Raw genomic sequence first — 15179 nt, 5'->3', positions numbered from 1 at the left:
ACTGAAGCCCTAACATGTCATGCGTGTGTCAGAAACAAACCGTAAATCATGCCTTTTCCAGGTATATTGCAACATTGCTCTAAAATCAAAAGCTTTGAAATCCTTCCTAAGACATGATTACTTTAAAGGCATAGAAAAGCCACCATATGAGAAGCATGAACTGATGAACAGAACACTTTGTAAGAAGGCAAAAGGAAAGCTGCATAAGAATGTGTGTCTCAAAAGAGAATGTAAGGACTGTGGAACTAGACTGCTAAGACTATTATTTGTGAATATTAGTTTACTGTTTTATAATATTTGATAACTGTATGATGTTTGTATAGTCCGTAGACTTTTAAAAACATGAATGGTATAGCATATTTTGTAAACACTAGTACTTCATAAGCAAAGAGAGTTGTATGTTTTCTTCTGTATGGAAACTGATGGGTGTGCCAAAGTACTAGTTGTCATTCTGTCTATGCTCTTCTATTCATAGTTGTATTTGACAGGAAAGTGCCATTTCTTTGAAAGTAGAGTACAAGGGCTAACACCTATTTTTTTTTTAATGAGGCGTATTTTGTTATGGAAATGTTTTTTTGTTATGGTTGTAGTATATTGTTCTATTGCTCAAAGCAGTTTACAAGTTATAAACAATAAAGTTCCATCATTTATTAACTTGTTATTGTACATTGTGTATAGTCCGTAGACTGCATTACAAGATGTAAAGACCTTGTGGTACTTTTTTTATTAGTCATGCGATCTTGATGCCGTTCGGAATAAATATGCTCGAGTGTCTATGTAGTCCTTTCTCGTAAAAAATAGAAGGATTTATGCAACTTTATTTTTTGGTGTTCGTGCAACATGCTGTCCTACCCTGATCTGAGCCCACCCGTAGACTGGGTTATCAGTAACAAGCCCATACATACTGCTATCCTCTCAGACTCGCTATCATCATTGCAGTCTATACAAAACAGAGGTACAGTACACTCAACGAGTTAGACCCACTTTCCTCGCTCACTCCGAGGGATAAAGTCGATGATCGCAGGTTTCCTCCGAGGGTAAAACTGTTGCCCTCGCTGAAATCCCCCAGAGTTCCTCCGAGTGGCTGGCTTACCGCTGAGTTTAATATGAACGATAGCGTTGAGAATTTTATGATCCCGCGGCGGAACTCTGAGTCTAATCAGATAAGCAAGAAATCATTCTTGTTTAGAAGTTATTTATTTTTATGCTTATGCACATTGTTAAGCGTAAAAGATTCTTACATGTACCAACGTTTAATTTGTATTTATGTCCGTAAACGCCAATTGAATATTGTCTTGAATTATAAACATTGAATCATTAAAGTATATCCACTAAGTTATTGCATCATAAAGCAGCCGACTATTTACACGATTCTGACGTCAAGCGCGTGATCAATACAATGTAGAATATACTATTTATTATTGGTGGTTAAAAATAGCTATGACGTTTCATGGAATTACGAGGCAAGAAGGCCTTCAAAACCATGCGCTGTGAACTTTGAACGCGTGTTTGACCTCCTGATTTTCCGAAAATGTGTAACCTAGAATTTCTCGGAAAAATGTGTTTATCAGTCATAAGCAAAAACACGTTTATAACATGCATGTGCAACTAGTGAAATACGACTGCATTCTTGTGGTAAGCTAACTTCATGCAAAACGGGCAGAGGAAAAAGAATAATAGCAAATTACTGGAGCCGTCGTTATCTGTTGAAAATTTTAATAAAATAAATATAACTTCAGCGTAGATTCTTATCTAGTGTCCGCCGAGTTTCGCGGAGTTAACCCCTCCGAGGAACGCCGAGTTCGTTATTCTTCGGTTGACTTATCACCCTCCAAGGGCCTTAAATTCAAACTCCGAGGAACGCGGACAGTCGATAAAATCATTGTGTTGGCCGCGATAGCAAAAATCCGCGGAGGGAAACGGAAAGTGGGTCTAACTCGTTGAGTGTACTGTAGCAGCTCCAGACCGGATTTGATAAAAGACATTTTGGAACAAAATAATAAGTGTCTGGAGAAAAACTTAAAGGTTACCATGGTATGGGTCCCAGCTCATGTCGGCCTGAAGGGGAATAATGTGGTTGACGGGCTTGCAAAGGATGGCCTCAGGCGTGTGGAGGTAAATGATCCGGTCCCTCTTGCACCCACAGAGGTCTATTCACTAGCCCGCCGGCACGTCATAAATGAATGGCGGTTGGCGAGGACACCTAAAACATACATTAATACATTTGATAGGACCTCTGTGAGTCTCCAGCCTCCAAATAAATATTCTAATTTCTTTAGAATTGATAAATGCATAACGAGGCTGAGACTGGGCACATCACTTCTCCCAGGAAGTGCTGGGAAATATATTCTTAAAAGTGATCCGAACTGTGCTCGGTGTGGAGTGACCTGTGACACTTCACACATTCTGTTACACTGTGACACTTACAGGGGCCAGAGGGCCGAACTTAAGGCAGCCCTAACTTTTTCTGGTTTGGATTATAATATAAATAATATTCTAAACCCCAGCAAGGCTGCCCAAAGGTCTGTCTTCAGGTCACTTGCCAAATTCCTGGTTGACTGCCAGATAACCGACAAAATTTAGACACAATATACAATTAGTCTAAAATAATAGACATGTTATACGGGATTCTTCCAATCCCTAACGTCTAAACGGGAATGTGCAAAAAACGGGGGTGTTTAAAAATATTGAAATTGTTTTAAGTGAAGTATTTTATGGTTGAAATTGATCATAAAGAGTTATATTCATATTTTACCATGTAAGTGAAATGTTATTTTGCACTAAACAAGCATTTAGTGCATTAAAACAAGTTGTTTACCTTTCCAATAAAACGAAAGCTGACTGACACAGACAACAATTATGCGAAGGGGAACAACTCGATACAATCGTAATAGCTCGGCCTCCTCCGACAAAGCTTCGAAATAGACCTCGTTATACAATCGTAACAACTCGGCCATGGCCGAAATGTTCCGAGCGATTTAAAACTGTGCCCTAAAGCCTTGCAGGTGCCCTTCATGTATATATCGTTATGTTTTGACAGAATGAAATGAAAAAAGCCATCAAACTCATAATTATAAGTTGGATATTTATTTTTTTGTGTACGGAACTAATATAAAATAACATTATCTGGTAATAATTCTTGTTTTTATGATATTTTATAGACGCTATATGCTTTAACCCGGAATCCTGATCGGAACAACAACCCACTTTTGATACTAAACAATTTGTACGTGAAGGATTTGCCATATCAAAAATCTAAAAAAAATCCGTCAACGTACAATTATTTGGACTAAATATACAATGTGTTGTATATCATAATATACAATATGTTACATTATTTTTAATTATATTTTTATTTTTATATATAAAGGTCGGTTGTCTGGAAGCTGTCGGCACTTTTAATTAATTGCCCCATATATGTCAGGTACAGTCTACTCTATATGTTGTTCATTTTTGGACATCATATATAATCTAAGCTATTATTTACATTTTTAATTTATATTTTATCTTATTTAATTTAATTATTAATGTTACCCCTTTTACCGGCAGCTTTATCCTACCCAGGTCAGGTGTAGGGAAGGTCCATTCAGTACCCCAAGACTCTAGTCCAAATAATTGTACGTTGATGGATTTTTTTTAGATTTTTGATATGGCAAATCCTTCACGTACAAATTGTTAAGTATCAAAAGTGGGTAGTTGTTCCGATCAGGATTCCGGGTTAAAGCATATAGCGTCTATAAAATATCATAAAAACAAGAAATATTACCAGATAATGTTATTTGATATTAGTTCCGTACACAAAAAATAAATATCCAACTTATAATTATGAGTTTGACGGCTTTTCTTCATTTCATTCTGTCAAAACATAACGATATATACATGAAGGGCACCTGCAAGGCTCTAGGGCACAGTTTTAAATCGCTCGGAACATTTCGGCAATGGCCGAGTTGTTACGATTGTATAACGAGGTCTATCTCGAAGCTTTGTCGGAGGAGGCCGAGTTATTACGATTGTATCGAGTTGTTCCCCTTCGTATAATTGTTGTCTGTGTCAGTCATCTTTCGTTTTATTGGAGAGGTAAACAACTTGTTTTAATGCATTAAATGCTTGTTTAGTGCAAAATAACATTTCACTTACATGGTGAAATATGAATATAACTCTTTATGATCAATTTCAACCATAAAATACTTCATTTAAAACAATTTCAATATTTTTAAAACACACCCGTTTTTTGCACATTCCCGTTTAGACGTTAGGGATTGGAAGAATCCTGTATAACACGTCTATTATTTTAGACTACCCAAGACTCCTAAAAAAAAAAAAAAAAAAAAAATAACATTTAATTATCCATCATGTAAATTGAAAAACTAAGTGAATAATACAAGGCCTAGCCAAATATTCTTAGCAACAAATTATACCGGTTGGAAATTAGTAACATAACTTTGACTAACCAAAACTAAATCTTAAAAGCTTAAATAGTAGCCTTACAATTTTGTTTACTATAATCTTTATAGTATTACCGTGAGAAACACATTCCAACGGTCACGTGATTTTCATTGATCAAGTTCAGTAGAATATATCGTAGTCATATAATTGTGCACATTCTGATCCGTATAAATACTACTAGTGGTGTGTGTTTTATTTAACAATCATTGTGAATTTAACGGTAAAATTATCCTTCGATAGTCCGTCTGTTTAATCCCCCGCCATCGACCGAATTGGTCACGTGACACTTTCCTCCCACATGGTATCTCCTTCAATGGAGAGTATTCAAGTAGCCTAAATTATGGCACCTGGCGAACTCGTTCTTTTCTCTATCCCGGGGTAGGAAAAATAGTAATACTGAACGGAGCCACCCCTCTAGAATAGCACAAGCATTCACATTTAATTCTTTTGTATTTTTTATTTTTCAAGTATTAAACCCCATACATTTATGGGAAGAAGGGCGTCGGAGAGTTTGTTTATATCTTGTTTTAATAATTCACCAGCCGTTGTATATTATCAATTTACCGTTCCTCCGGGGTGAGAATCCTTTTTTATGTAAATAATGTATATAACATTTTAAATTATTATATAATATTTTAACAGTGGCCCTGAAAAGGAGCGTTTTCTTTCTTATAGTTAGTAAAGTCTTTGTTTATACCAATATTAAACTACCATCCGGAAACGGTTCTAATATTAATAGCGATATTTTAAATACACCCTGGAGGATCAACCAATCTCTATTTTATTTCATAATTTAATCAATCCTTGGCAACGCTTTCACATATTGTTACATCATAGGATGGAGTCTTAAGCTGGGAATCGTTATATTCTCCATCCTGGTTTGCCTGGTTACACAGCGATACTAGTCCAAAAAAAAAAAAAAAAAAAAGGACAACAATAACAACAGTTGGACACTTATATATACATGTATAACACACTTTTCTTTATTTTATTTTATTTTATTTTTTATTGAATATCGCTGTTGTATAATAAAGAAAAGAAAAAAAAAGAAAAAAAAGAATTCACTCAAAGAAAAAAAAATCCAGGCAAACGCACTGAGGCTTAGTCCTCAGTGCAAACCAGCATATTATATACCGCCCCCATCCCTGTAAAGAATTTTAAAATTTAGACATCTTTTTTAAAATGTAGGCTGAGCCTAAAATGTTTGTACAGGAAAAATTATAGCATAATTACTATGATGTATTTGAAGTGTTTGATTTTAATGCGTATGTGATAGATTCTTAAGACATTATTTAAATATTGAATTTTTAACCAGAGATTTGTACATACTGTGTAGGAATATTTATATATATACAGTCCAAAGCACCCACGCTACGATTAAAGATGAGATGTTAAAAATGTTATTAAATCTGTAGAAATACTGTAAAACGTAGCGTGCTCGCCGAATGGGTATAACCCGATGGCGAGGGTAAATAAGCTCACCCCCCCCCCCCCCCCCCGCCCCGGAGTAAATATATTGCTTCTAGTACCCAAGTATTCTTAAGAAGTGACCATATTTTTAGTATGTGACAAGCTTGATCTCCCTACACATTTCATCAAGGGGAACATTCTAATTAAGTTTGAACACATGTAATCTTACCAAGCAATACCAAGGTTCGATTCTATTATGTTTTGAAAATACAATCCAGTGACCTTCATTCGTACCACATGTGACCTAGTTTCCAATTAGTCGACAATGAAAACATTATTATTAGGTTTCATATATATTGGAGCACATAGTAAACCCTGCTTGGTTTAAGAGATAACTGGTCAGGGTAGCTAGAGATTTGTCCAGGGTCGTGCTTCTCCATAACAGCCTTTTGACCCATACCCAAGTTGTTGATCAAGTGACACATCAAGATCTGTTTCTTCAGCGACTCTTTGTACGGATAGGTCTTTTTTCTTTCACTGGTAATACTGGGGGATAATATTGCCATCCTCTACTTTTTGTTCTATGCACGGTTAAGTCTGCAAACAAAACAAGAAATGTTTCATTTACAAAATTAGATTTGATCACATTAATACACACATGAAGTCTTAAAAACAAAAGCCGAAAAAGTTATATAAACATATATACAATTTTAAACATCCCCTCGTTGTAGATTATGGCCGAGTTAACATGTTTCAGTTATGCATATTCTTCACAATCATAATCGAATTCCTGATATTGTGGTGCTTCAAAGCATTGTGTATGACAAAATCTCTCATGTTCTTACCCTTTCCAAATGATTGTTGTGATCAATTGCTGGGTAAACTGGTGACAAGTAGGAAAACCGCTCCGAACATTACATTGGCATGTGCTTGTTGAAGCCTTCAAGGTCAGCTGTACTTCTGAAAGAAGTATACATTTTATTAGCAATTAAACTAGCTTAATCAACTTACAGATTTATATCACTAAAATTGCAGGGAAATGGCAAGCAGTCATCACACACACACACGCACGCATGCAGCACGCACGCACGCGCGTTAGGCTGACATACATTAGGTCGAGCGGATTTAAGCAGATTACCTCTCTGCTTTAGCAGTAACCTCTGTCTTCGCAACCCCCGTTACCCACTTTCGATTTCCCAGATATTGAAAACTCCTTGAGGGTACAGATGCGATCAGATTGGCCCTCAAAATGTTGCCACCCAGTCTGGTAACTGATTAGGAATCAGATCTTGAGGGACGAGTTTGTCAATTTTGCACTGCCTTCGAAGTGAACCTAAGGGTGAGAGTGGTCTAGTGGTATAGGTGTCCGCCTCTCACCCAAGAGGTTGTGGGTTCGATCCCCACCAGGAGTACTTTCTCATAACCTCTCAAAAAGGACACAGTACTGGTTTCTGCCCAGGAAACGGATTCGAGAGTGATTCTATAAGCTATCAGCTTTCGTCACAATCGAGCTTAAATAAATTAGTATAAACTAAAGTGAACCTTTTAGTTTGCAGATATCGGCATCGCATAAGCCAGATGACCAGTTACTTCTCGGCCTGTATAGTGGTAGACAATATTGCCTGGCTTTTATTCTGCATTACCGAGTTCATACCTGTATAGGAAGCTACCATAATAAGCCAGTTTTTGTACTACCTGCCTATTTTTTGCGGCGAAACCCAGTTCGAAAGCAGAGAGAACACTGTATCGATGTCAATACCCGATTAATGATACATATTGTGTTTCTCACGCTCCACCATACATACAGCTATATGACAATATTGTTTTTCTTTATTTGCTCACCAGTTCTTAATTACGGTTGTGAAATCTGGGGATTTGGAAAAAAGTGTCAATTTATGGTGAACTAGGAAGATATCCGTTGTTCATAGCAAGATATACACGAATTATAAAAAAAATTCTGTAAAACACTAAATAGCGATAATATTATTGTTAGTACATAGTTCTCCAATTACGTATTGAAACTGCGCGTTATGGAAATAACAGAGTTGATCATCATGAACGTTATTGCACCATATGGTGACATTAAAGATGAGTTTTATTTTGTTTGTGTTTGTGATGTATATGATGATTTACGTAGAATGTATTTGAGAAGAAAATATATCGTTAGGCCTAGTATGATGAAATTTATTGATCTTATGCAAGATACGAATTATTCTGAACAGCTTAATTTGTGCAAATTTATTTCTAAATTTGAATGTCGTCTCACCTGAGTAAAAGATTTTAACTTTTGTAATCAATATAGCTTGTTATTTGTTCTCAAAGAATATTGAAAAACATACTGGTCAATCATGTTGCCTGGATAATCACTGACATGACTTCTAACGGTTGCCTGCACACTGACAGGACTTGTCACAGTTTCCTGCACACTGACAGGACTTGGTGATTGACTGCACACTGACAGGATTTTGTTCAGTTGCCTGCACACTGACAGGACTTGATGATTGACTGCACACTGACAGGACTTGATGATTGACTGCACACTGACAGAATTTGAATATAATACCTGCACACTGACAGGACTTTGTTCAGTTGCCTGCACACTGACAGGACTTGATAATTGACTGCACACTGACGACAGCACTTGGTACAGATACCTGCACACTGACAGGACTTTGTTCAGTTGCCTGCACACTGACAGGACTTGATAATTGACTGCACACTGACGACAGCACTTGGTACAGATACCTGCACACTGACAGGACTTTTTACAGTTGCCTCCACACTGACAGGACTTTGTTCAATTGCCTGCACACTGACAAAACTATGTTAAATTGCTTGCACACTGAAATAACTTTTAATATACTAATAGATACACCAATAACAAACAGTGCACCATCCAATAAAATCAATAAACTGCCTTTTAATAGCTCGAAAAAATAAATATCAGAACACCTTCAGCACCTTCCACTAATATCATTGCTTTTTCCATCTAGGTCTACATCACCTTCCTTCACAGTTCAAAATCATTTTTTTCTTTAATTACATGAAGGCTTATTCACTATCAACACAGAAGATAAGATTGCAGCTTAGAATAATCTACATGAAGTTTTCAATAATCTACATGAAGTTCAATGTTAAAGTATGATCATTAAATTTATCGTTAAGTAAAAATGAAATTTCTTCTAAAGAATTGAGTGTATATTAATAATTATTTGAATCTATGACCCTAAAAAACAATAATTACCTAAGAAGTGACTATGTTAAAGACGTAATAAAATTTAAATTTATTCCCTTATTACTACAAATAGACTGACTGACTGACTGACTGGCTGGCTGACTGTCTGGCTCCGTGCTCTGGTGAGCTAAAAATCTAGCTTTCATCATAAAATTATTATACAGATATTTACTAATAAGTTGTTAGTCCAGCCTCACTGCATGGTGTAAGTGTAATGATAGTGTAATAATAAAGTATCTAATGTTAAGATTTTTGTTTAAACATTGATTATCAGTTCTATTTCATGTCTGAGATTTCAAACCTATCATGTTACCGTTGCATATTTGTTTAATTGAATATATATATATTCATATATATATATATATATATATATATATCATGTAATGAGGAACACTGTGTTCAAGTTACTTAATAATTAAGTTGAATCTTGAATCTTGAATCTTTATTGCTAATGACCATATAAAGTTCTTTTGTCTGACAAAGATACAAAGGTTGATTTCTGATTCGCAATCTTAACATGCAAGCGTGGTCTTTGTTATAGGCGTCATTATCTCATTCCAATGTCAAAAGAATTATGACATGCAATATCACATATCAACTACTTATTGATTTCATTGGCATTTGAGCCTGCAGTCCCGGCAACAATGCAAACGTCGTATGAAGGACAAAAATTTAAATGTTTAAAAAAAGAAATTTTATTTTGTTTTGCGGTTCAATATTTAGCAAGCATAATTCATACACCCGTAAACAACACGTGAAACTGTATTTATGTATCAATACAAAATGAGTATGTTTATGCGTCACATTTATCAGCACTACTCGATCACCAATGTCTTGAGGTTGTGTGGTGATTGAAGCTATTCTAAAAAGATGTTTGCATTTTTGTTACCAGGAAATGAATTTCAGCCACTATTTTACATAAGTTTTTCGAATAACTTTCTTATTTGTAAAGATATCATTAAGACCTCAAACGACGTTGTTGATTAGGTAGTTTGGGGAATTTTGACACAAACACAAAGTAATAATGTCGACTGACTTTTTCGATAAAATATGAATGCTTTTTTTCCAACATCTGATAAAATCTTCTTTTGTAAATCTTATTCAACTCCTTACTACCCAAAAACATGCCGCCAAGATTAGAATGCATTTTTTGTTTCCAAAAAAGATCTTAATAATAGATGAACTTTAGAAACATTTTAATTTTTGACCTTCTTCACTGTTGAAGGCCCTTAAGTGTTCAACAAAATTGAACCAGAAACATATCGAAAACAATTAACAAATGATTCGCCTTATTGATTAAGACAAGCTTTATTATTTCATTGCTGTATATAACGCAGACCTTTATTCACATTCAACAGTAATTTAATAAGAGTTTGTGCCACAATAGAATAGAGGATAACCACTGAGATAATTTGGAGAACTTTTCAGAGCAAAAAGCCATTTTTAAACGTCTTGAAAGTATGCTTAATCAAAACAAATCTTACCAGAGGAACTCGGGAAATGAATTGCCATATAAAAGCCGAGAAAGTACACGTCAATATAAGGAACCAACGAAGTCAAATGATGAAAGTACACGTCAATATAAGGAACCAACGAAGTCAAATGATGAAAGTAAATATCAATATAAGGAACCAACGAAGTCAAATGATAAACCCAAAAGAACGACTTCATCAGAAGGTACCAGCCAAAGGCATCGTTCTAGTGAACGTGACGACTGGCAATTTCCAATACGCATTATTGACGATTTGACAAAGGTTCTTGCCAATGCGAGTGAGGACTCAGGGAAAACAATTCGGAGTAAGTATTTTTACATTCTAGTAACCACTTTTAATGTCAAAATATCATAGCTCAGAAACAGTTTAGAAAGTTTTAACCAAATTACTGTGCACTCTTTTATTAGATTTCCATAACGAAAGCAATATTCTAATTTGTATCCTGCATCTATTTAAATTGGTAAGCCCGAGCTTCATAATGGTTCACCTGACCGTCCATGTGGCTAAGTTTTACCGTGGTGCATTGCTGATGAGTTGGTGGAACCAAATGCCATTTTCTTTGATAAATGGAAACCCTTATTCCCAAGATTAAATACGGTACGTTATTTTGTAAATTTTCCGACTTTGATCTGGAAATATCATGCCTTACTATCGACAGTCTGCATTATTAGCCAGTGTAACATTAATTTTTCAAGGGTTTATTGATCAATTTTCAACGTTGAAAAATGACCCTGTCCGTGATTTAATGGCCACAGCCTCACATTAAAAATGACCCCGTTGAAAACTGATCAGCTGTATGCAGGTCATATTTATTAGTTCAACATTGAAATCATATCCCTACAACTCCTTTTACCATACAGTTTTAAGATAAACATGTTTGCATCATTTTCATATTTTGAAGTGATTAAAGGGGCTCGTTCACATACTGCCAAACATTTTTTTTTTTTTTTTATATTCCAAAAAAAACTTATGCAACGCTTTAGATAAGTTAAAAATTGAAGACTGACAACTGGAGTCTTTGAACCGCTTGATTTCTAGAGCGTTAATAATGCTCTGCAGACCTCTCTTTATATCGAAAGTAGAGTACCGACTCCGTTGCCGAGTGGTCTAACACGCTAAAAACACTTTTGGACTTATAGTCGTGAGGTCTGTAGGTCGTTGGTTCGAAACCCCGCTCTGCAATTATTATTTTTGCTTTTTGCATTTTTTATTTTCATAATATATTTGTCAAACAGCATCAGGAGAAAACATTGATCATAAAGGAAAGTTTTCAAGGCATGCTAAAATTTATTAACCAAATCGTTTACGAGTACTTTACAGTATCCTGACGTCAACTTAGATTCTTCACAACTGTAGATACCGTCGGTGTAAAAAAATGCAAAATATGTCTTTAGTACGCTATGTTTTATATTTGGGTGTGTGTGTTCGAATGATGTTGCAAATAAAGTTGAAAATATAATTTTGTAAGTAACTGGGGATTAAACTCATAACAGCTTGAAAAACACAACTTAACGTACAGAACAGTACTCGTTAAGGCTAGATTGACCATAATGTTTCATAATTAAATAGTAACAACTCGTAAATACAACGTACCTCGTATTGATCTGCAACTGTCCTAAACAAATTTACATCAATAATACCCTCATTGGCAGATGTGAGCGAAAGGAATAGAACAGATTTGAACGAACATGTTAATGATATTGTAAAAATTGTGGATGATATTGCTACTCCTTGTTTAAAAAGGTTATTAAACAACCTGTTAATAATACTATTTTGCATGCTACTAAAACTGACTGGTATAATGATAATTGTAAAGACAATCATATTTTTTCAATTATGCCTTTAACGATTTTAGACTAAATTGTTCAGATGAAAATCGTCATAAACTTGTTAATGCTAGAAGTCAATATAAAACACTTTACGAAAATATTAATATGAATATGATATGCAACAGACTAGAAAATTAGAAAGCATAAAAATGCTAAGACATACTGGAATATGTTCAAACAAGTGTGTGGGGTGAAAATAAATACAATTAATCTTTCCACTTTTGAACACTATTTTAAAAGTATTAATACTTAATAGTCCAGATGAGAATATTTTGTATTTTAACGAATGAGTTTTAAGTAATGTTTTTAGAATTAGACTCAGACTTTTCAAAAAGAAGATATTTTAAAAGCCATCCAACACTTGAAATCTGGCAAAAGCTCAGGTCCAGATAATATGCTAAATGAATTTTTCATATATGGGAAAAAAGAAATGCTAAATAGCTTACATGCACTTTTTAATAAAGTGTTGAATTTAGGGTTTTTTCCAGATAATTAGTATGAGGGCTTCATTGTGCCACTACATAAAAAGGGCAGTCTTAATGATAAATCTAACAATATTTTATTAAATTTGTTATACCGTAAATCAGTTAATTTAAGCGAGGAAGGCCTCACAACTTGGGCATCTAACGTTAAACGTTTACTTGAGGAGAATGGATGTTTAGACGTCTGGGTTAATCCGGGGATTTATAATCACAAACTCTTTGCTCCAGTCTTTAATCAACATTTAATCAGTAGTTTTCTACAAAAGTGGCGTGCTGATATTGCCAACAGTGCAAAACTTAATATTCTATACTTGCATCTGCACAGTACGTTTGGTATGGCTGAATATCCTAATTTATTATATAACAAAACTAATAGAAAATACCTTACTTTATAACATGTATCAGCACACAGGTTACGTATTGAAACTGGCAGGTACGGACAAAACAGACTGCCAAAAATGAAAGATTATGTTTATTATGTCATATACATGATGAATTTCATTTTGCTATAAGATGTAATTGTTTCGATGACCTCCATTCAATTTTTATTAAAAAGTATTTTAGGTAAAACCCAGCATGTTTAATCTTACTCAACCAGTTAGTAGTAATAACAAAACAATTATTGTAAATTTATTTAAATTTTTGAAACAGGCAAATAATAGAAGAAACCTATTAATCAATGATATTGTTTAAGTCGTAACCGTATAATCACTGTTGTAACCATTTATCAACTGCATTTCCATAATGTATCTAAATAACTAGATAAACAGCTTCTAATATCTATTTTTAATATTATTCACAATATTGTTATACATAAACATTCTCAATATTTCTTGAGCTGTTCTTGAATTGTTATTGTTATTGGCTACCTTGTAACGATGATCACACAAATGAATATTTTGTTTAATTGTATATATTTGTTTGACGAGATGCTTTGTTGCAGAAGTAGAAATAATCTGCTCTGTTCTGTCCATTAATAATCCTAATAATTATAGGGGTATAACCTAATTAAGTATTCTAGGTAAACTGTTTACACATATTCTAAGCAATAGACTAGATAATTGGGCTGATCATTATTTCGTATATATTGAAGATCAGGCTGGCTTTGGGAAAGAGATGGGCACTGCTGACAATCTTTTTGTACTGCATAAACTCATTTCCTATATGATTAACAATTATAAAAAGTTATTGCGGTTTCATAGATTTTAGCAAAGCTTTTGATTATGTGGTTAGACCAAACATTTGGCATAAACTAATAAGACTTGGTGTCAGAGGTAATTTTTAAAATGTAATAAGAAGCATGTATGATTGTATCAAAGCACGAGTTAAAGTAAGCAATACTCTTAGCACGGATTTTTCTTGTATGTTAGGAGTGCGGCAGGGTGAATGTTTATTTTCCTTGCTTTTCTCGTTATATTTAAATGACTTAGAAGAAATGCTTTTACTTAATGGCTATGAAGGCACTGAGATATATATGTTTATAAGTTTGCTTTTATATGCAGATGATATTGTTCTATTTTTTCTCAAACACCAGATATTTTACTAGAGAATTGCAATACATGGAAAATGAAACTAAATGTAGGAAAACCCATAACAATGGTTTTTAGAAAATCAGGATTATTACCGGAATCTAAATTTTGAATATAATGGCGAAATGGTAGTACATTTGTAATTGTTAATGCCTTCAGCAACTTTGCGGGTCAGTCATGAAATGCACTTCTTAAAATTAATAAATATTTATACAATTTTACAAATATAAGTATAAAACACAGATTAAAATTATTTGATAAACTTGTATTGCCAATTTTAAATTATGGCTGTGAGGTCTGGGGTTTTCACACGGCAACTAATATTGCACATGTACATACTCAGAATGGTAAAAACATTTTAGCTGTCAAAAGATCCACACAAAATAATTCTGTATATGGAGAACGTGTCATATTATCATGCATCTTTAGGATTTCATGATGTTTGGTTTTTCCAAGGTGTTGGACGTAACATAATGTTTTGAACTAAGTAAAGCAAAGACTAAAAGATGATTTTATACAAAAATGGAGTGCTGACCTAATAATCTCAACAAGAGCTTTATGCTATCGCGAATAAGCCTTAGTAGAGAGGGAGGGGGAGAGAGAGAGAGAGAGAGAGAGAGAGAGAGAGAGAGAGAGAGAGGGGGGGGGAGTATGGAGAGTGAGTCATCTGAATTTCAGTAAGATGATTAAACAGAACAATGCCAACTTAATTAATTTAGGTCTTTTGTTACAGTTCATACGTTCACCTAATTTAA

At 34.4% G+C, this 15179-nt stretch overlaps 1 protein-coding gene across 2 annotated transcripts in view; it reads left to right on the top strand.

Moving 5' to 3' along the window:
• The first annotated feature begins 10436 nt into the window (after nt 1-10436).
• Nucleotides 10437-15179, top strand: part of LOC128222220 (uncharacterized) — a 30221-nt gene continuing 25478 nt past the window's right edge. For both annotated transcript variants that reach the window (XM_052931152.1, XM_052931151.1), the window contains exon 1: nt 10437-10888. In XM_052931152.1, the coding sequence (XP_052787112.1) occupies nt 10552-10888 (337 nt within the window). In that variant the 5' untranslated portion in view covers nt 10437-10551. The remainder of the gene's footprint in view (nt 10889-15179) is intronic.

This window comes from Mya arenaria, chromosome 16 (genome assembly GCF_026914265.1).
Source record: "Mya arenaria isolate MELC-2E11 chromosome 16, ASM2691426v1".
Taxonomy (NCBI): Eukaryota; Metazoa; Mollusca; class Bivalvia; order Myida; family Myidae; genus Mya; species Mya arenaria.
This window is presented reverse-complemented; position numbering and strand designations above follow the sequence as displayed.